We start from the raw sequence: 22,524 nt of genomic DNA, 5'->3' as shown, positions 1-22,524 counted from the left end.
TAGAAGAGGTATTATACTCTCCTCTCCGGTGTCTCCTACCTCCTCTCCATTCACTGTAATAGAAGAGGTATTATACTCTCCTCTCCGGTGTCCAGTGTCTCCTACCTCCCCTCCATTCCCTGTAATAGAAGAGGTATTATACACTCCTCTCCGGTGTTCCATGTCTCCTACCTCCCCTCCATTCCCTGTAATAGAAGAGATATTATACTCTCCTCTCCATTCACTGTAATGGAGGAGGTATTATACTCTCCTCTCAGGTGTCTCCTACCTCCCCTGCATTCCCTGTAATAGAAGAGGTATTATACTCTCCTCTCCCGTGTTCCATGTCTCCTACCTCCCCTCCATTCCCTGTAAAAGAAGAGATATTATACTCTCCTCTCCATTCCCTGTAATGGAAGAGATATTATACTCTCCTCTCCCGTGTCTCCTACCTCCCCTCCATTCCCTGTAATAGAAGAGGTATTATACTCTCCTCTCTGGTGTCCCATGTCTGCTACCTCCCCTCCATTCCCTGTAGTAGAAGAGATATTATACTCTCCTCTCCCATGTCTCCTACCTCCCCTGTAATAGAAGAGGTATTATACTCTCCTCTCCATTGTCCCTTGTCTCCTAACTCCCTTCCATTCCCTGTAGTAGAAGAGGTATTATACTCTCCTCTCCATTGTCCCGTGTCTCATAACTCCCCTCCATTCCCTGTAATAGAAGAGGTATTATACTCTCCTCTTCCGTGTCCTACATCCTCTCCATTCCCTGTAATAGAAGAGAGATTATACTCTCCTCTCCCGTGTCTCCTACCTCCCCTCCATTCCCTATAATAGAAGAGGTATTATACTCTCCTCTCTGGTGTTCCATGTCTCCTACCTCTCCTCCATTCCCTGTAATAGAAGAGGTATTATACTCTCCTCTCCCGTGTCTCCTACCTCCCCTCCATTCCCTGTAATAGAAGAGGTATTATACTCTCCTCTCCATTCCCTGTAATGGAAGAGATATTATACTCTCCTCTCCCGTGTCTCCTACCTCCCCTCCATTCCCTGTAATAGAAGAGGTATTATACTCTCCTCTCCATTCCCTGTAATGGAAGAGATATTATACTCTCCTCTCCCGTGTCTCCTACCTCCCCTCCATTCCCTGTAATAGAAGAGGTATTATACTCTCCTCTCCGGTGTCCCATGTCTGCTACCTCCCCTCCATTGCCTGTAGTAGAAGAGATATACTCTCCTCTCCCATGTCTCCTACCTCCCCTGTAATAGAAGAGGTATTATCCTCTCCTCTCCATTGTCCCGTGTCTCCTACCTCCCCTCCATTCCGTGTAATAGAAGAGGTATTATACTCTCCTCTCCCGTGTCTCCTACCTCCCCTCCATTCCGTGTAATAGAAGAGGTATTATACTCTCCTCTCCCGTGTCTCCTACCTCCCCTCCATTCCCTGTAATAGAAGAGGTATTATACTCTCCTCTCCATTCCCTGTAATGGAAGAGATATTATACTCTCCTCTCCCGTGTCTCCTACCTCCCCTCCATTCCCTGTAATAGAAGAGGTATTATACTCTCCTCTCCATTCCCTGTAATGGAAGAGATATTATACTCTCCTCTGCCGTGTCTCCTACCTCCCCTCCATTCCCTGTAGTAGAAGAGGTATTATACTCTCCTCTCCGGTGTCCCATGTCTGCTACCTCCCCTCCATTCCCTGTAGTAGAAGAGATATACTCTCCTCTCCCATGTCTCCTACCTCCCCTGTAATAGAAGAGGTATTATACTCTCCTCTCCATTGTCCCGTGTCTCCTACCTCCCCTCCATTCCCTGTAATAGAAGAGGTATTATACACTCCTCTCCGGTGTCTCCTACTTCCCCTCCATTCCTTGTATTAGATATATTCGAATCCTCTGATCAGCTCCATGAGTGAAGGCCTCCTATGTCCCGGCCATGCACCATTTGTTTCATCTTGAGTCCTGTAGTGACAATGGGGGGTCAGAGGAAGGGGTCGCGATGGAGAATACAGCCATCCATCTGACGTTGAGGTAGGAGACAATGGACATTGGAGGGGTGTAAAATACTTCTATTATGGGGAGTTTGTGCCTTTCAGACTTGACAGGGTCTCTTTAGAATTTGGCCCGGGTCACTCTGGTGACTCTGGAAATTCTCTTTTTATAGGCTGCACACAACCAGCACTCTTTACTGCACTTAGGGGATCGCTGAGAACACCCCCAAGGCTCAGCTGACCAGTGTCTCTAGGTAGGAAGTGGGATCTTCTCCATAGTGGGGACATACACTGCAATAAAAACCTAACAAGAGGTCCCCATCCTTTCCCCTCCCCCCTTCTAACCCAAACCAGGAAATGTTTTGGCTGGAGTTCCTCTTTAACTTTTTTTCTATTCCTTTTTTGATTTTTTTTTTTAGCTTCGTCCTGGTGAGTTTTAACCACGATTTCACAAACGTCCAGGAACCGATACTGCTGATTGTTGTACATTGAATGATCTGTTGCCTTCTTGTTTTGCATTACACGTTAGTAAATTGGGGCTCTGTTATTGGAGAGCGGTGAAGTGTTGCCGCCGCTATTCAGCTCTTTCTGTAAAATATTTCAGAAAACCAAAGCAATGGGCGGAGCCTATGGCGACACGGCCGCTCACTTCTAAACCCCCCCCCCCCCCATAGAACCACTGGCTGGGCTGTACTTGATGCCAAACTGATACTAGGCTGAAGCCTCACTGAGCTCTCCGGGGGGCCGGGGGCTGATCCTCCTCTCCGACTCGGGGGGGGGGGGGGGGGGGGGTTGCGGGTGCGCCGTGTATAAACGGCTGTCTGGTTGCTGTTTCAAGGGTGTGAATGGATAAAGATGATTGTGATTCTGGTGTCGGGGATTGAGAATTGGGTCATGCATTTTCCTGCATGTCACATTGCACTGGTTTAGGTGTCAATAAAGTTATTTCTTCACCAAACACGAGAAGCGTTTTTATCCTTTTGTAACCTTCAACAAACCGCCGTCTACTAAACATTACCTTTAAAAGCCTTTTGGTAAAGTTGCATTAAAACTTGTTCTACCAGAAATGACATTTATGATCTCATTAAAATAGTAGTGTAGAAAGCATAAAAAATAAATAAATAGTCAAGTGTAAGGATTTAAGTGACTTTGAAAAGGGCCAAATTGTAATGTCTAGACCAGTGGTCTCCAAACTGTGGCCCAGGGGCCAGATGCAGCCCTTTTGGGCACTATTTTATCCACCAATCCCAACAATGGGGTATAAATCTCCCCCACTGCGACCAGTAAAAGGGGGATACAATTCCCCCCCCCCATGACACAGATAATTGGGCCTAATGACAACGATGATGGGGCACAGTGCTTCCTGCTGACCTAAACAATTGGGCCCAAATGACACTGATGATGGGGCATTGGTTTTCCCCCCACTGACTTTAGGACCTTTTCTACTCCCAATGGCCACAGTCTCTTTAAAAACCTTGGAGACCCCCCCTGGTCTAGACGGCTGGGTCACTGCAGCTCTTGTGGGATGTTCCCGATCTGCAGTGGTCCAAGGAGACTCAGCCAACTGGCGACCGGGGTCATGAGTGGCCAAGGCTTGTTTCGGGGAAGGATGGCTCATTGATGGAGGTTGGGGTGAGTGGGGCAAGGCTGGCCCGTGTAGTCCAATCCAATAGAAGACCTACAGCAGCTGAGATTGCTGAAAAGGTGAGGCGATGGAGGGGGGAAGCTCATTTAAGGAGGTAGGGTGGGGAAGGCTCAGCAATGGAGGTGGGGGGGGGGGAGAAGAGGAGGCTTATTGATAGTGGGGCAAGGCTGGCCTGTATACTCCAATTCAATAGAACTACTGGAGCTGAGATTGCTAAAAAAGTGAAGCGATGCAGAGGAAAGGCTTACTGATGGAGGGGGGGGAAGGCTCAGCAATGGGAGGGAAGAGAAGGCTTATTGATGGAGGTTGGGGGGAGAGGGGCAAGGCTGGCCTGTGTAGTCCAATCCAATAGAAGACCTACTAGACCTGAGATTGCTGAAAAAGTGAGGAGGTGGAAAGGAAAGGCTCATTGATCGGGGGGTGGGGGAGAGAGAAGAAGGCTTTCTGATGAAGGTTGGGGGGGGGGGGGGGAGTGGGGCAAGGCTGGCCTGTGTAGTCCAATCCAATGGAAGACCTACAGGAGCTGGTATTGCCGAAAAAGTGAGGTGTTGGAGAGGAAAGGCTCATTGATGGAGGTGGCTCATTTAAGGAGGTAGGGTAGGGCTCGGCTCATTGGTGGAGGTGGGGAGAGAGGGCTATTAATGGAGGTTGGGGGGGGGGGGGAGTGTGGGGCAAGGCTGGCCTGTGTAGTCCAATCCAATAGAAGACCTACTCTACTGGAGCTGGGATTGCTGAAAAAGTGAGGGGGTGAGCTCATCGGTGGCAGTAGGGTGGGGAAGGCTCATCGGTGGAGGTTAGGGCAAGGCTGGCCTGTGTACTACAAGCCGGAGGGAGAGAGAGAAGGCTCATGGGGTGGGAAGGCTCATCGGTGGCGGTAGCGTGGGGAAGGCTCATCGGTGGCGGTAGGGTGGGGAAGGCTCATCGGTGGAGGTTAGGGCGGGGAAGGCTCATCGGTGGAGGTTAGGGCGGGGAAGGCTCATCGGTGGAGGTTAGGGCGGGGAAGGCTCATCGGTGGAGGTTAGGGCGGGGAAGGCTCATCGGTGGAGGTTAGGGCGGGGAAGGCTCATCGGTGGAGGTTAGGGCGGGGAAGGCTCATCGGTGGAGGTTAGGGCAAGGCTGGTCTGTGTACTACAAACCGGAGGGAGAGAGAGAGAAGGCTCAAGGGGGGTGGCTCTTTAATGGAGGTAAGGTGGGGGTGGGAAGGTTCATAGGTGGCGGTAGGGTGGGGAAGGCTCATAGGTGGCGGTAGGGTGGGGAAGGCTCATAGGTGGCGGTAGGGTGGGGAAGGCTCATAGGTGGAGGTTAGGGCAAGGCTGGTCTGTGTACTACAAACCGGTGAGAGAGAGAAGGCTCATGGGGGGTGGCTCTTTAATGGAGGTAAGGTGGGGGTGGGAAGGCTCATTGATGGAGGGGGGAGCCTGGGAGGCAAGGCTGGCCCGTGTAGTTTGATCCAAGAGCTACTGGAGCTCAAATTGAAGTAGTGAGTGCCGATTCTGATGGAAATCATCCTCTTGGTGAGAATAAAGTACACAAGACACAAACATGATTGCTGTAGATTTTTATTAAAATGTAAAAAATAAATATTGATCAACGCTAAACCCTGCAAACATCCCACATTTTATGCACATTTAGGAAAAGTAAAAAGATATTTGTGGCTAAAAACAAAGGTCAGAGATCTGGAAGAATCTCCAGCACCCCCTCCCCCCACGTATGTATAGTATATACTCATCCACCCCAGGAGGGGAGGAGTCAGCTTTCAGGAAGGTCTGGGTAGCTCTGGTTGGTTGGAACTTGCACAGGTCTAAGGACTCCCCTATCATGTGACAGTGCTGAGCCAATCTCCACCTTCAACAGAAAGGGGGGGGGGGGTGTGGGACCTATGCGCGCAGTTTTTCTTCACCCCCAGATAGTAACAGGAGACAGAAGTACAAATAGCGGCTGCACATTAAAAATAAAAAGTGTCTTCTTCCAGCTTCCCAATCCTTAGATGTAGCGGCTGCGCTAGTTTTCCCTCTTCAGGCTTGATTATAGCCCATTGTAACAACACAGCTTGTCTCTAGGTGGCTACACTAACTCCTCCAGTGTATCGATGCAAGGAGCCATGCTTGCCACATAGGCTGGTATTCCTGCTTGCCTGCCTTTATTCCTCTCTATTGCATGTGTGGAGGGGGGGGGGGGGGCGTGCACAAGAGGGGATTTGTAGTTTACGCAAATAATGTTTTTTTGCTTCCAGTTCATCTCACAGGAAGGGACAAGGATGCAGCATTTCTGGACTTGCTGAAAATCTTCTTCGTAGCTAGGGTGGCTGCCTTAGTTTTTTTTTTTCTGGTTGAGGACTGAGAAGCCGCCATTGGACATTTCTTGAAAATATCCGATCCCCGGCCTTGGAAGCGTTATTATTCGGTATCCACAAGGGTGGCACATTTACCCCCCTCAGGGCCAGTGTTAATAGGGGGGATTTCATCAGCCAAGACCCCCCCCCCCACACACACACACATTTTGCTATTGCAGTATGCAGAATATTCTTTACCAAGTAAATCAGAAAGCGTTATATAGAGCTAAGTGCTAAAATAAAAGTCACAAATAAAATCCGTACCCATATCACTCAAATAAAAAAAAGAACCGATTAGACATGGATCTAGACTGACTACTCCAGGAAGAGTCTATTCCTTAGCACAGGCCCCCCTGCCACCTTGCAAACCATAGCTCTCCTCCCTCTTCTGGAGTGGCCAACTACCGTCTGTGCTGGCCCAGCTCCTCCCTCCTTGCATTTCATGGCCCAGTCTTCTTACAGGAGTGGCTGATTACGGTCCTGGCTATGACATGCAAGGAGGGGAGGAGTTGGGCCACTTCCCATCAGTGGACGGGACTATGACATGCAAGGAGGGGAGGAGTTGGGCCACTTCCCATCAGTGGACGGGACTATGACATGCAAGGAGGGGAGGAGTTGGGACAGGAAGCACATCTTGCAGCTTACCAATCACTAGATGTGGCAGCAGAATTCATGCATCAAAAAACAGATACAGGAAAGCAGCGGGACTGCGTTTCTATGGTGTGAAGCGGCCCAAATAAAAGTTGATCATTGTAAGTCCCCCCCACTGTTAAATGGTTTGTCTCATCCCTGTATAAATTGATACATTCTGTTGTAGGGCTTGTTGTTTTGAAAAGCAACAGACTTAGCAATCAGATCACCGAGTGAAAAGCCGCCATCACATCTAAGAATCGCTAAGCTGCAAACATAATAAAAAGGTTTGCTTTGGGGTTTAATACCACTTTAGCATTCGTGTAAAGCACAGGTGCTGAACCTGCGGCCCTAAAAGTGGCATTAGGCTGCTGACAGTTACAGGCAAGACTCCCAAAGGCATGATGGGACTTGTAGTTCCACAAGAGCTTGAGCACCAATGATGTAAAGCTTGTAGTGAGGCAGGAAGGGTAGAAACGCCATCATACGATGTTTCGCAACATCTACAGTCAAGTACTCAGTGCGGATTATCTTGGTTCCCCTTGTGTTGGAGCCCCAGCGATGAAAAGCCCCTAGATTATATACACCGCATCCATCCAGCCATTGCAGGTTCTGAGCAAAGCATGGCAGTAATAAAAGACTAATTTAAAAAAAAATCATATTTACAAAGCACACCCTTCTGCATTTCCCTGCATAAAACGCAAAGCGAGTCTTTCAGGTCAGCCCTCTGGCGCCCCCCAGAGGTCACGGCTACACACTGCTGTGTCATGCAGAGGGCTGGATTTGCATTAGAGGCTTCCGAGGGGACAGCAAGGGTTTGGTTTTGGCTACGTTCGATTTGTCCTGGAGCGCGAGAAGATGATTTTCCTTCCCCGCCGTCGGTTGCTGTTTCTTGAAGTAACAAAGTCTGCACACCGAGTGGTACTTGTCTGCCCCTCCGATCACCTCCACCTGCAGACACACCGGGGGAGGGGGGGAATAGTCAATGTTAGAGCAGGAGGAAAAAAAAAAAAAAAAAAAGTCAGCCATAACTATGCAAAAAAAAAAAAAAAAAAAAAAAAAAAAAAAAACACACAAAAAAAAAAAAAAAACACACAAAAAACCCATAGACACACAAAAAAATAAAAAGTACATATTTTTTTTTAAACAGGGATTCTGAAATCTCACATACAAGTAAAATATTCTCAACTTTTCTTGGCAAGAAAATTACTAAAAAAAAAAAAAAAAAAAAAAAAAGGTTTGTTGGTTGTTTTTTTTAACCACTTGCCACCCAGGCCAATTCTGACATTTCTCTCCTACATGTAAAAAAAATCATCATTTTTTGCTAGAAAATTACATGGAACCCCCAAACATGTTTTTTGTTAAGCAAAGAACCTAGAGAATACAACGGCAGTTGTTGCAACTTTTTATCTTGCATGGTATTTGCGCAGCAATTTTTTCTAATGCGTTTCTTTTGGGAAAGAAACAGTTTTGTGCTAAAAAAAAATAAAAATATAATATAATAAATTATAGTAAAGTTAGCCCAATGTTTTTGCATATTGTGAAAGATGAAGTTACGCCGAGTAAATAGATACCCAACATGTCATGCTTCAAAATTGCACGCACTCGTGGAATGGTGCCGAAGTTCGGCACTTAAAAATCCCCATAGGAGACACTTTTTTTTTTTACTGGTTACATTTGATGAAAAGAGGAGGTCTAGGGAACAAAATTATTGCTCTCACTCCAACATTCGCATCGATACCTATTAACCACTTGCAGACCGGACCATTTTGCTGGTCAAAGACCAGACCACTTTTTGCGATTCGGCACTGCGTTGCTTTAACTGACAATTGCGCGGTCGTGCGACGTGGCTCCCAAACAAAATTGACGTCCTTTTTTTCCCACAAATAGAGCTTTCTTTTGGTGGTATTTGATCACCCCTGCGGTTTTTATTTTTTGCGCTATAAACAAAAATAGAGCGACAATTTTGAAAAAAAACGCATTATTTTTTACTTTTTGTTATAATAAATATCCCCCAAAAATATATAAAAAAAACATTTTTTTCCCCTCAGTTTAGGCCGATACGTATTCTTCCACATATTTTTGGTAAAAAAAAAAAATCACAATGAGCTATTGATTGGTTTGTGCAAAAGTTATAGCGTTTACAAAATAGGGGATAGTTTTATAGCATTTTTATTAATAATTTTTTATTTTTACTAGTAATAGCGGCGATCAGCGATTTTTATTGTGACTGCGACATTGTGGGGGAGCCGGACATTTTTGGGACCATTGTCATTTATACAGTAATCAGTGCTATATAAATGCAGTGATTCCTGTGTAAATGACACTGGCAGTGAAGGGGTTAACCAGTGGGTGGCAGTGTAGGGGTTAAGTGTTCCTAGGGGTGTGTTACTAACGGTGGGGGGGGGGGTTGGGCTTTCATTTAGTGAACACTGATCTCTGCTCCAATCACATGGAGCAGAGATCAGCGTCACTAGTTGCTAGGCAGAATGGAGAAATGCTGTTTACTTTGCATTTCCTCCATTCGGCCGCTCCGTGAGACGATCGCGGGGATGCCCGCGGCGATCGAGTCCGCGGGTCCCGCGACCGGACTCACGGGGGTCCCGACCAGCGCGGGAGCGCGCCGCCGCCGGCAGGGCGGCATTGAATATTGGACGTACCTGTACGCCAATATGCCTGCCCGTGCCATTCTGTCGACGTACATCGTCGTGCGCTGGTCGGGAAGTGGTTAATGTATGGTCTGAGCACCGTTTTTATATGTAGGCGGGACTTGCGTATGTGTTCGCTTTGGCGTGTGAGCGTACGGGGACAGGTGCGTTTCAATTTGATTTTTTTTATTGTCAATTATACTTTTTTTTTTCCTTTGACACTTTTTTGAAGAAAAATTTTTTTTTGACCACTTTTATTCCTATTACAAGGAATGTAAACGTCCCTTGTAATAGGAATATGACAAGACGGGTCCTCTTTAGTTAATAAAAAGCACTGCATGTAAAAGGGGGCAAATAGATATAGAATTTTTGCCAATTAATAATTAATCACTCTTTTCATTCTCTGCTCTAATGGATCCCAAAAAGGTGATCCAATTGGGTTGAGGTCAGGACTCCTCCAGCCCAAACTCCCTCATCCATGTCTTTATGAACCTTGCTTTGCCGCTCCTGCTGCGTTCAATCACAGCGGGAGCAGGTCGCCCCCGGCCCAGACCCTGTAACAAGGAATCACGTATGGGATTTTGCACAGGAGGTCCGCCCTGCCGCAGTATATATGCGTGGGGCGATCCTTAAGGGGTTAAATAGGCAAGAGAGACCAACACAGATGTTGATTCCAGTATATTGGGGGTGGGGGGGGGGGGGGGCGGCTCACCTCTTTCTCAGCTCCCAGTCTCTTGGTGTACGAGGCTTCCCGGTAACATTCCATGCACACCGCATTCAGCTTCACAACGCTCTCTGCCAGCGGCACCAAATTTAGGATGTCCCCGAAAGGCTATAAAAAAAAAAAAAGGAAAGAAAAAAACCCTAGTTAGACTTACCGGTAACGGTATTTCTACGAGTCTTTCAGGACAGCACCTGGAGAGAGCGCAGCTCCACCCATTTTCCCAGGAAACACTGCAGATCACTTTAAAAGACCGGACACTTCCACCATGGCCTCAGTTGTTCATAGAGTACCTCCAGCCATGCTGAAATTAAATAAGCAGAAAACATAGCAATAACACCACATTTATCAAACACAATATAGGGTGGGTCATCGGCGCTGTCCTGAAAGACTCGTAGAAATACCGTTACCGGTAAGTCTAACTAGGGTTTTTCTCCCTTCGTCTTTCAGGACAGCACCTGGAGATGATAAGAGAGTACTTACTCTAGGGAGGGACCACCGCCTGCAGAACCTTTCTGCCAAACGCCTGGTCTGGAAGCTGAGAGCAGGTCCAACCTGTAGTGGCGTGTGAAGGTGGCGAAGCTTGTCCACGTAGCCGCTTTACAGATTCGATTCGGAGAGGCTCCTGCTCTTTACGCCCAGGAAGTTGCTACTGCCCGAGTAGAATGGGCGACAACCCCTGCGGGGGGGGGGGTTCAACCCCGGATGCACTATAGGTCTCCCTAATAGCCATTCGTAGCCACCTAGCTATAGTATTTTTGGACGCACTATAGCCCTTCCGTGGTCCTGAGAACGCTATGAAAAGGGAGTTTGACTTCCTAAACTCACTTGTGATCTCTAGATAGTGTAATAGACACCTTCTAACATCTAGGGTATGGAAAGATTTCTCTGTAGCGTTTGCAGGTGAAGGACAAAAAGGTGGGTAGAACTATTTCTTGCGTCCTATGGAAGGCTGTTGAGACCTTTGGAAGGAAGCCTGGGTCAGTTTTAAGAACAACCCGGTCTGGGAATATGCAACAGAAGGGCTCCACTATTGATAAGGCCTGTAGTTCGCTTACTCTTCTAGCAGATGTAATGGCCACTAAAAGGACCAACTTAAGCTGCTGCTGGGGGGTTCAAAAGGTTCCTTTGTCAATGCCCGTAGAACCAAGGACAGGTCCCATTTAGGGAAGAACTTAAATGGTACGGGCCTAGCTCTGGCCAGAGCTTTAAAAAAAATCTAATAAGCTGTTTCTGAGATAATCGTCTCTCAAGGAAAACCGATAAAGCAGCCACCTGTGTCTTTAGGGTACTGGCTGCCAACCCTAGTTCCATGCCCTCATGGAGAAATTCAAGAACTGAAAAAATCTCCTGGGGAGGAAATTCCTTTGATAGGCACCACGAGTTAAAACGTTTCCACGTTTTAAAATAAATTGCCCTAGTAGTATCTTTTCTACTTCCTAGGAGGGTTGTGACTAACTTATCAGATAACCCTTTTCTCTTCAAAATTTGCTCCTCAGTAACCACCCGGTCAAATTGAGTTGCCCGATGTTCGGATGCTGAAGAGGTCCCTGGGTTAGGAGATCCTTTCGAAGCGGAAGAACCCAGTGGGGTCCCACCGCCATCCTCTGTATGGTAGCAAACCATGACCTCTTGGGCCAGAAGGGGGCCACTAGGATTAGACTCGTGGATTCCCCCTGCAATTTCTTTAGAACCAGAGGGATCAATTGAAAGGGGGGAAAAGCGTAGCACAGGTGGAAATCCCACGGGTGTGCTAGGGCATAGAGTCCGCTTGCCTGATCTTGTCTGTTTAAAGAGAAGAAGGCCCTCACCTTGTTGTTGCTTCGTGACGCAAATAAGTCTATCTGAGGTAGGCCCCATCTCACAGTCAGCTCTTGAAAAACTTTGTGGTTCAGACTCCATTCTGATTCCCGAACTTTTTCCCTGCTCAGAAAATCTGCTACCACATTCAGGTCCCCTTTGAGGTGCACTGTTGATATGGACCTCAGGTTGCCCTCTGCCCATGACAGAATCTGGCTGGCCAAGGATAGCAGCACCTTGCTCCTTGTGCCCCCCTGCCTTGTTATATAGGATACAGCTGTGGCGTTGTCAGAAAGGATCTGGACATGGAGTCCCTGAACCACTCCCTCGAAGGCCCATAGCCCGAGCAGAATGGCCCTGAGTTCCCTCCAGTTGGAGGATCTCCTGGACTCCCTGACTGTCCAGCTCCCCTGGGCCATCTGCCCTTCTAGGTGGGCACCCCACCCCCAGGAGCTTGCATCTGTGGTCAGCCTCAGGTCTACCGGAAAACACCAAAGTAGACCTTTGTCCAGATTTAAGTGATCCCTCCACCACCAGAGCTTTCTCTGGACCTGAGGGGGCATCTTGAATTGTTTCTCCAGGGAGTCCCCGTAGGACCAATTTGTCAGAATTGCCTGTTGGAGCTCCCTTGCATGCAAGCCTGTACAGCGGGAATGGATGATGTGAGGAGGCCCAACACAGACATGGCTGCCCTGACAGAGATAGGCAGGTTTGTCTGGGTCCTCTTCACAGCACTCTGGACCTTTTCTATCTTCTCTACTGGTAGAAAAATCCTTTCCTGCCTGGAGTCGATGGTGTACCCCAGGAATTTTATTGACTGGGATGCAATCATGCTTGATTTTTCCTGTTTATTAGCCATCCGAGGCCCTCTAAGTGTCTTACTGTTCTCCCCAGGTCCCTCTCCAATAGATGTTTTGTATTGGCAAAGATTAGAAGGTCGTCTAAGTATGGAACGATTGATATACCTTCTACCCTGAGGAGGGCTAGGGCCTCTGCTACGATCTTGGTAAATATCCTTGGGGATGAGGATAGACCGAACGGGAGAGCTCTGAACTGGAGATGTATCACCGAGCCTCCCGTCCTGAGTGCAAACCTCAGATACTTCTGTGAAGCTATGGCCATGGGCACATGGAGATATGCATCTCTTAAGTCTATGGACGCCATAAAACAGTTTGGCATCAAAAGACTCTTTACCGAGAAGATTGTGTCCATCCTGAATCTTTTGTATTTGATTGATTTGTTTAAAATCTTCAGATTCAGGATCAGTCTGAATTTGCCCGATGTTTTTTTTTACAAGAAAAATGTGTGAGTAACAGCCCAACCCCCTCTCCTCAGGGGAACGTCCATGATCACCTTTTGCTGCATCAGTTCCCCCAGAATAGAGATCATGGCTACGGACTTCTGAGTCCTGAGGAGCCTGGGTTACGTAAAACCGTGCGGGAGGGGAGTGATCGAATTCCAGTCTGTAACCCCTTTCTATTATACTGAGGATAAACAGACTGTCCGTCACTGACTTCCACTGCGGAAGGAAGGCCTGTAACCTCCCTCCCACAGCTGGAAGACTGTCACTGGTTTTTTGGGTTCGGGGTAGGGGGACGGAATAACACTCCCGACTTGCCCCTTCCCCTCTGAGGCTTCCAGGGCCTCCTATATCCTGTCTCTTTGGTCTCAGAGGTTTTTCGAAAAGCACGAAAAAAATTTGTGCTCTGGGGAATCACCTTCTTTTTAGGAGGAAAACCCTTCTATCCAGAATGGCTTCGAGGTCAGGGCCGAATACCAAGTCTCCCTCGAACGGAAGACCACATAACTTGGCTTTTGAGGCAGTATCTCCTGCCCATGTCTTAACCCATAAGGCCCTACGGGCTGAGATTATAAGGGCTGAGGACCTGGCTGACATTTTAAATTGACTCTGCCGAGGCATCCGCCATATACCCTACTGCCTTTAAGAGAACAGGCCAAAGTATCGAGCAGGTCCTTTCTAGGTGTTCCTGCCTCAATATGATCTTTTAGCTGTTCTAGCCAGTGCTCCAAATTTCTGGCTACTACAGTTGAAGCCATTGCTGGCTTGAGGTTTGCTAATGTTGAGTCCCAGGCCTTCCTTAGCAGGGAATCAGCTCTTTTGTCCATGGGATCCTTGAGGATACCCGTGTCCTCGAACGCAAGATCCGTATTCCTTGAGACCTGGGAAAAGGCTGCGTCGAGCTTAGGTTTCTTGTTCCACACCTGTGAGCTATCCTCCTCAAAGGGGAACCTGCGTTTGAGAGACCTAGAAAAGAAAAAAAAAGGAGGCCTCTCAGGGTCTCTCCATTCCTTCTTGACAGTTTCGGATAGAAAAACTTATGCACAGGGAAAACTCTGCGTTTCACCTCGCCCAAAACCTGAAACATCTTGTCATGTAGCGACAGTTGGGCCTCATCCTCTGTGATATTTAGAGTCGTGTGGATATTTTTCAGTAAGTCATCCACCTCCTCCAAGGATAACTTATACCGGGATGAAGAAGCGGAAGCCTCCTTTGCTTCCTCTGCCTCCTCCTCTGAAACAGAGGACGTAGCGTGTTCCTCCTCCTCCTCCGAGTCACTGCCCCCCCTGGGTGCAGATGCTGATGAGTGAGAACGGGGCGCTGAGCTACCGCCCGCAGCTGGGCGTCTGTCTAAATAAGACCGGAAAGATTCAAAAGTGTCTGATAATTCTTTCCTGAAAGAACTTAGTAGCTCTCCCTGCTGAGACGCAGGGGTACTGGAGGCTGCTTCTTCGTTGACTAAGTCGCTTATGCAGGACCTGCATAGCACCTTAGTCCAAGAATCTTTTAGAACATTTCTACATGATGGGCACCTCCTCTTGCTACATGCTTGGTCTTTTCTTTTGTTTTCTGAAATATACCAAGAAAAAAAGATGCCAAACCTGAGTTACAAAACACAAAGTAGACACAGGAAGATATGCTGCCAAATAGAACAGATTTTAACTGATTTCACATTCTATTTGCTCTTCAGCCAGTGAATCCCCCCACCGACTCACTAAACAAACATTGAAAGCATTATTCCTACATAACATTTCTAGGAAAACAAATGCTGCAGGCTTCCCCAAGTCAGGAAGGTAGAAAAAAAACAAACAAGCTCTAACAGTAATGACAGAGATCGCTGCCTCTGCTTACCTGAGCCTGGCTGACAATTGTGGCTCCTGCTCCTGCCACCGCCGATTGATCCTCCTCCATCGTCAGTGAGGATCGAATGGCGTCTGGGCGCTTTATCTGTTTGAATTCCGCGCCTCCCGGAAGTGATGTCAGCCGAGGAGACCGGCCCCCTCTCCCTGCGTTCCAGCGGCTGGAACCGGAAGCCGCGTCGCACCGTCGAAAGTTCCGTCCCCCGGCCGGAAATGACGCACTCGCCACCCGGACCCGGAAGGCATGAGCCTGACGAACGGTGCGAGATATGAATCTCGGCCGCGTACCAAACCCAGCCGCCGGTCTAAGGAAGGAGGAACCTCCACAGCCTGACCCCCCCTGGGTATGAAGGAGAGCGGGCACCGAAGCGACCCCCGCGCGTGAAGGGAGGAAGCTTGGCCAGGTCTGTACCAACCGCGCAACAGTGGCATGCCTCAAACCCTCCCCAACTGGAGAGAGCGCAGCACCCCTTGGTTCCCTGCAGCGCTTCCACCATGGCCGGAGGAAACACTACAACTGAGGCCATGGTGGAAGTGTCCGGTCTTTTAAAGTGATCTGCAGTGTTTCCTGGGAAAATGGGTGGAGCTCCGCTGTGTGTGATCAGAGAAGGAGTGGGTCGCCAGCGGCACGCGCGGACCCCAGAAACTTTGGATCACGTACTAGGTACGTGATCTGGCACGGTGGTCGGTCTACAAGTTTGGGGGGGGGGGGGGGGGGGGATCAGCCCTGATGGCCTACCTTGGCACCCCCAGACGTTTTGGAACTACATTTCCCATGATGCTCAACCACACTGCAGTGTGCATGAGCATCATGGGAAATGTAGTTCCAAAACATCTGGGGTGCCAAGGTTCTCCATCACTGGTCTATCTCATTGGAGGTCCAAAGATGCCAGGGCTTTTACAGACACACACACACCAAATTACCCCTTTGTGGAAAGTAGGCAGAGCATCACTGCAGGAAAATGCTGCATTCCCTGGACCTGTGTATGATCAAAGTAAGGGGGCCCCCCCAAACTCACCATTGTGCTGTGCTTTGTGCCTGATAAGTTTCCATTGAAATCAATTCAAGTATCAAAAAAAAAAAACTGCTTAAAGTCAGGCTGAGGGTGAAGGACCATTTACCAGGATTGTCTGTGGTCTACCTGCAGCGGTTCTCCATGACTGACTTACAATGCAGAACAAAGCGTCTTGGTGGGGGTGGGCCCTTTGCCTCACCATGTCGGAAGCAGCAAGGAGACCTGTGAGTAACAATAGTGTAATCACCAAATCTCCATTCCAAACCTGCTGAGACTACAGAGACTGCAGTGCCTTACATCTCACACTGTAGATATATACAGCTAGGAGGCTACAGAGCAGGATAAAGGTAGATTTCTCAGTACAGCTCAGGGACAAAACAACATTTGTGGACAATCCCTGTTCACCGAGTTCAGATCAATTTAATTTGCACATCAGGGAACCTTCTTGTTGCATCTGAGGGAACCCCCACTGTGGCCAAAAGAATGTGTCCCCCCCCCCCCCCCCCCCCAGGGGACCCCACATTGCCCAAGGAGTTTAATATTTGTGCACAACCCAGCAGACAAGACGGAGTAAATATTGACACTGGAGAGGTGGGGAGAAGTTTCTGCTGTTCAGCTTCTGGCCATTGGTAATCCATCAGTAAGTGGTGGGAATGGAGCGTGTTTGTTATGTCTACTAACAGTTGCATGTAACATGTCGCTGAGCCCCATTAAATACATTTGCTGTTTGACAGTCTCCTGTCATATTACATATTATTCTGAAGATTTGTGGCCCCATTGGTGGTGTCAGGGGCCCCCCCATCTGAAGCCCCCCCCCACACCTTGCAAGTGGATAATCACTGATCTGTAGACTCCGTTCACAAAAGACACTGAGCAAGTCGCAGTATTTTGCTGCTAGAAGGCCGCACCCATAGGCACCGGCCACCAATCAGGGGGGGAGTGGCACATGATGATTCGCAGTCACTGTGTGAACGGGTGCCGGTCACTCCATATCCTAACAATCAGCACCGCCCAATATGCAATTCCACAGCTTTTATTCCAGTACATGGGAACATACAAGACGCTACCCACCCATCCCCCCCCCCCCCCCCCAGGTTCCCATGTACTGAATGCACACTGTGAGCTATGAACAGCACATTTTCTCCTACTCACCTTCCTCTGAAACGTCCCGTCCAGGGCGGCAACGATGATGGTTTTGCCCCTGTTGGCCATTTCTTCACAGAACTCAACGACATCCGGGAACTGCGGGGAGAAGAGTCACTGATCACCGGCCGGTATAGGAACCATCGTCCCCTCCCCCATGAGCACACAATCACCTCCCAAATAAGATTAATGACCCCCCTCCAATAAATAAGTTTCAACATGGCCCATAACATAGATCAACCCCCCTACCTCATAATATTCATTGCCCACCCACATAACAGGATCCATCACCAAGCCCCCCTATAATATTCATAATTTCTTTCTCCCTATAACATCCATCTACCCACCCACCCCCCCCCCCTATAATATTCATCATTTCCCCTACAATATGATCAATCCTCCACCCCCCTCCCTAGTAATAAGATTCATGGTCCCCTCCCCTATTGAGACTTACAAACTGGCCCTCGTCAATGCCGATCACACAACAGTTCAAAGCCTCTGTGAACACGTCCGCCAGGCTGCAGGTGGAAACCGCGGACATCGTGTGGCTGTGGGTGGAGACGGGAACAAAATTAATATAAAACACAAAAGCTATATAAAAAGTTGAACCACGAAGAGGAACGCAACAAACTGCTAAAATTTAGGCTGAGGGTGAAGGACCATTTACCAACATTGTCTGTGGTCTACCTGCAGCAGATCTTCTCCTTATGAAGGACTTTGCATGGAGGCGGCCATCTTGGTAAGGACGTGTCAGAACCTCCAGCAAGAACAGTGAACAGCACAAGTAACCCCACTGTGCAAAAGGATGTCCCCCCCCCCCCCCCAGTAACCCCACTGTGTCTCAAAGATGCTCCTGCAAGGAACCCAAGGATGTTCCCCCAAGGAACCCCACTGCGTCTAGGATGTGTGTGTCGTCGTTGTCCCCCCAGGATGTTCCCCCAAGGTACCCCACTGCGTATAAAAAAGGATGTTCCCCCAAGGTACCCCACTGCGTATAAAAAAGGATGTTCCCCCAAGGTACCCCACTGCGTATAAAAAGGATGTTCCCCCAAGGTACCCCACTGCGTATAAAAAAGGATGTTCCCCCAAGGTACCCCACTGCGTATAAAAAGGATGTTCCCCCAAGGTACCCCACTGCGTATAAAAAAGGATGTTCCCCCAAGGTACCCCACTGCGTATAAAAAAGGATGTTCCCCCAAGGTACCCCACTGCGTATAAAAAAGGATGTTCCCCCAAGGTACCCCACTGCGTATAAAAAGGATGTTCCCCCAAGGTACCCCACTGCGTATAAAAAAGGATGTTCCCCCAAGGTACCCCACTGCGTATAAAAAGGATGTTCCCCCAAGGAACCCCACTGCGTATAAAAAGGATGTTCCCCCAAGGAACATCACTGCATCTAGAAGGATGTTCCCCCAAGGTTGATCCCAAGGAACCCCACTGTGTCTAAAAGGATGTCCCCCCCAGGAACCCCACTGTGGCTAGAAGGATTCCCCCCCCCCCCCCCAAGGAACCCCACTGCGTATAAAAGGATGCCCCCCCAAAGTAACCCCACTGTGGGACAGGATGCCCCCCCAAAGTAACCCCACTGTGCAACAGGATGCCCCCCAAAGTAACCCCACTGTGCAACAGGATGCCCCCCCAAAGTAACCCCACTGTCTCAAAGATGCTCCTGCAAGGAACCCAAGGATGTTCCCCCAAGGAACCCCACTGCGTCTAGGATGTTCCCAAGGAACCCCACTGTGTCTAAAAGGATGTCCCCCCCCCCCCCCCAGGAACCCCACTGTCTAAAAGGATATCCCCCCCCCAGTAACCCCCCTGTGTCTAAAAGGATATCCCCCCCAGTAACCCCACTGTGCAAAAGGATGTCGTCCCCCCCCCCCCCCAGTGTCTCAAAGATGCTCCTGCAAGGAACCCAAGGATGTTCCCCCAAGGAACCCCACTGCGCTAGGAGGATGTCCCCCCCCCCCCCCCCCCCCAAGGATGATCCCAAGGAACCCCACTGCGTATAAAAAAGGATGTTCCAAGGAACCCCACTGCATCTAGAAGGATGTTCCCCCCAGGAACCCCACTGTGTTTAAAAGGATGTTCCCCCAAAGAACATTCCAAGGAACCCCACTGCGTCTAGGAGGATGCTTTCCCATCAGACAAAGATGACCCGGTATCAGTATCATGAGACACATACAATGCATTAGACGTGCTACCTACCGGTCATGTGTGGCCAGCTGCTCCTTGCTGTACCGGGTGTCCTTGGCGTACTTTATCACCATACATTTATACTGCGCTATCTGGAAGCGGCGCACTCGACGCATCAACTCCGTACTGGAATGAAAAGAACAAAAGATCGCCATAAGAACCCTTCGGATGACACCTGAGGAGACAGACAGGAACGCGCCGGAGGACTCACCTCTTCCCAGAGAACATCGGGCCAAAGATCACCTGAGAGACAGAAAGTGGATTTAGTTATTACTTCAGACCAAGAGAAAACCGATCCCTCGCCAATCGACAGTCACCTTCATACTAGCGATCCCCTTCCCAATCCTCCCCCCATTAATAATTAATCACCCCTCATAATGTGCTAAAATGAGTCAGAAGCCCATAAAAATATATCTGCTCCCCCCCCTATCACCCCCATAAAAATATTAATTCCCCCCCTGCAATGGTTTGTGTGTGTGCCCTCACCCCCTCTTTTGTAATGATTAATCACCACCCTCCCCAATGATTTAGGTGCCCGCCCATAATGATTTATCACCCACTTCCAAAATGATCTCTCGCCCCATAAAAACATACCCCCCCCCCCCCCCCAACAGAAAAATGATGGTTTATCTGCACTCATAAGGATTCATCACCCCCATAAAAATAATTTTTATAATAGTCGCCTCCCTCCCCAATAAATGATCTCTTACCCCATAAAATCTGCCCTCCCCCCAAAAAAGTAATTTATCTGCCCCGGTAACAATGCATCTGCCCCTTCCCCCCCCAAAAAAAATAAAAAGTTTGTTTATGCACATGCAACCCTCCATTAATATCACACAACAAAAAAAAAAAAAAAAACACACACACACACACACCTGTTTATAATGAGCACCAGGTTAAGAATGTATCCCCCCCCCATTAACTATTATGAGGGGCAATAAATTATTATGGTGCTAAAATGAGCCATAAAAAAAATAAAATAAAAATTATAATGGTGCATCTGCCCTCCCATCTCATAATGATTCATCTGCCCCAATCACCCCCATAAAAATATCATTCTCCCCTGCAATGGTTTATCTGTGCCCCCCCCCTATAAATAATGATTAATCACCCACTTCTAAAAAAACAATAAAAAAAGGTTATGTACATGCAACCCCCCCCCCATTATGGATTATTTCTCCCCCCTATAAAAACTGTCTGGGCCCCCCCCCCCCCCCAAAAAAAAGGAGATTATCTGCTCCTGGCTATAATGAGCGCCAGCTTAAAAAATAAATAATAATAATAATAATAATAATAATGTGTATTCCCCCCCAATAATGATTTAGTACCCCAAACATCACACTTCTGCCCCCCCCCATATAATTTATTGTCATGTGTCCCCCCCATGAGGATTTATCACCCCATAGAAATGAGGGGGGGGGGTCCCCTCATTGTACGGACCTGGATCTTCCCCCGGGTCTTGCTGGGTGACCCGGGCATGACATCGGGGACGTTCAGGCAGCTCATGGTGTCGGTGGATGGATGAGTCGGTCGGAGCGGAGTGATCGGTGAGCGGCGGGAGTTCTCTCTACAAGTCTGCGATTCAAACAGCTGCGCGGGCTTCGGCACAGTGCCCGGCCAATCAGAGACAGCGGAAGAGACCGGCCTACCAATCACTGATGCAGAGCACGCAATCCCTCCCTGGAAAGGGGCGTGCCTGTGAATGATTGACATGTGTCCGACAGCTGCAGGTTTGGCGCCATAAGAAGGGAATTTACATCTTCCGAGTTGTATATAAAGAGCCAAAATCAGCCAAAGAATACATTGTATCCGATCGAGATTTGTATCCGATTTATATTTGTATCCCATTGATTGATATTTGTATCTGCTCGATATTTGTATCTGATTGATTTATATTTGTATCTGATTAATTGAGATTTGTATCCGATCGATATTTGCATCTGATTTATATTTGAATCTGATTGCGATTTGTATCCGATTGATTGAGATTTGTATCTGATTGATTGATATTTGTATCCGATTGATTTATATTTATATCTGATTGAGATTTGTATCCGATTGATATTTGTATCCGATTGATTTATATTTGTATCTGATTTATATTTGTATCCGATTGATTTAAGTTTGTATCTGATTGATTGATTGAGATTTGTATCCAATCGATATTTGTATCTGATTGATCGTGATATAAATGACGGCAGACTGGTTTGTGATTGGGGGGAGGGTCATATGGAAGCTGAGATGATCTCCAATTGCCCACGCACACACCTAATAGCGGGAATACCCCATAAGAAAATTGGGCAAAAATTTCCGTTCTGCGAACGATCGGCCCGATTTTCTACTTGTTGATGCCCAGCAAGTAATACCCGATATCGATATTGTGAACAATATTGTCTACACGCTATATGAAAATCAGAAGTAAGATTTTTGCGGATCGCCAGTAAGGCGCTTTCACATGCGGGTGTTGCAGGAAATGCAGACAGAAGCACGCGTTTTCGAGAAACGCATGAAAAATGCGAGTCGTACTTCATTCCTAATGGCACCCCGAACGCAGCCAGCAGAAGTGCGTTTTTTCACTATAAAAACGCACAGAACTCTTTGCCTGAAAAAGGTTCAGGAGCTTCTTCGGCGCGCTTGGCGCATGTAGGGCAGCGGATCGCAGGAAATAGGCTGACCTTTTGCGCGTTGCAAAAAAAAAAACACACTTTTTTTTTTTAATTCGAAAACGCACGTTCCTACTACACTGGGGAGGGGGAGGGGAGGGAGGGGGGGGGGCTCAGATTTACCATCCACTATGTAGTGCAGACATCATGTATTTTATGGCAGTGCACTGGAAGGCACCACACAGCGCTGTACAGCGGCACAACGCACCACAATGCTGTGCACAAGTCACGTGTCACTTTTGTGCATATGAAATAAAGTGCATACAAAAAAAAAGGGAGTTTGATGCAGTAAAACGCACATCACACTGCCCCCTACTGCTGGCTCACTGCATCCAAAGGAGAGCGCCGCCCACACACTAAATCGCTGAAGTGTAATGTATGGACAGTGCGACCCGAGACATTAACCCCTTCAGTACCGGCAGGCCCAGATTTACTCCCTTTGCCGCCCCAAGGCCCGGGTCCTTCAATGCCGCCACACACCACCACTCTCGTCCTTTATCGATGACTGCTAATATAGATCGATTAAAAACGTCTCCACGCAGGAGAACACTGAAAATAACTGCCTTTTATTGTACAGACTGAAAATACTCTTTTTTGC

General features: G+C 48.2%; 2 protein-coding genes across 4 annotated transcripts in view; one reads left to right on the top strand and one right to left on the bottom strand.

The window, feature by feature from the left end:
* SYNGR2 (synaptogyrin 2) overlaps positions 1-2,934 on the top strand; it is a 24,006-nt gene extending 21,072 nt beyond the window's left edge. Inside the window, exons 4-5 of one of the 3 annotated variants that reach the window (XR_013263452.1) lie at positions 1-575; positions 642-2,934. The exon at positions 1-575 is cut by the window's left edge and continues 1,158 nt beyond it. The gene's annotated coding sequence lies outside the window, so the exon portion shown is untranslated. The other 2 variants (XR_013263451.1, XM_077458655.1) reach the window with 2 other exon arrangements.
* Positions 2,935-5,164: 2,230 nt separating this feature from the next.
* On the bottom strand, positions 5,165-20,855 carry TK1 (thymidine kinase 1). Its single transcript, XM_077458654.1, has 7 exons — positions 20,704-20,855; positions 19,475-19,506; positions 19,276-19,389; positions 17,525-17,618; positions 17,080-17,169; positions 9,944-10,063; positions 5,165-7,534 (listed from the first exon to the last, which is right to left on the bottom strand). The coding sequence occupies exons 1-7, from the start codon at positions 20,767-20,769 to the stop codon at positions 7,349-7,351; spliced, it is 702 nt and encodes a 233-aa protein (XP_077314780.1). The 5' UTR covers positions 20,770-20,855; the 3' UTR covers positions 5,165-7,348.
* Positions 20,856-22,524: the final 1,669 nt, after the last annotated feature.

Source organism: Lithobates pipiens, unplaced genomic scaffold (assembly GCF_037356315.1).
Source record: "Lithobates pipiens isolate NorthernLeopardFrog02 unplaced genomic scaffold, aLitPip1_a1.2 Scaffold_28, whole genome shotgun sequence".
Lineage (NCBI taxonomy): Eukaryota > Metazoa > Chordata > Amphibia > Anura > Ranidae > Lithobates > Lithobates pipiens.
This window is presented reverse-complemented; position numbering and strand designations above follow the sequence as displayed.

Coding starts and splice junctions, on each gene's coding strand:
- TK1 (XM_077458654.1), bottom strand. CDS start 20,769: ATGAGCTGCCTGAACGTCCCCGATGTCATGCCCGGGTCACCCAGCAAG. Junction 17,619..19,275: donor CAGCTGGCCACACATGACCG/GTAGGTAGCACG, acceptor CTCCACCCACAG/CCACACGATGTCCGCGGTTT. Junction 17,170..17,524: donor GCATTGACGAGGGCCAGTTT/GTAAGTCTCAAT, acceptor TTCTCCCCGCAG/TTCCCGGATGTCGTTGAGTT.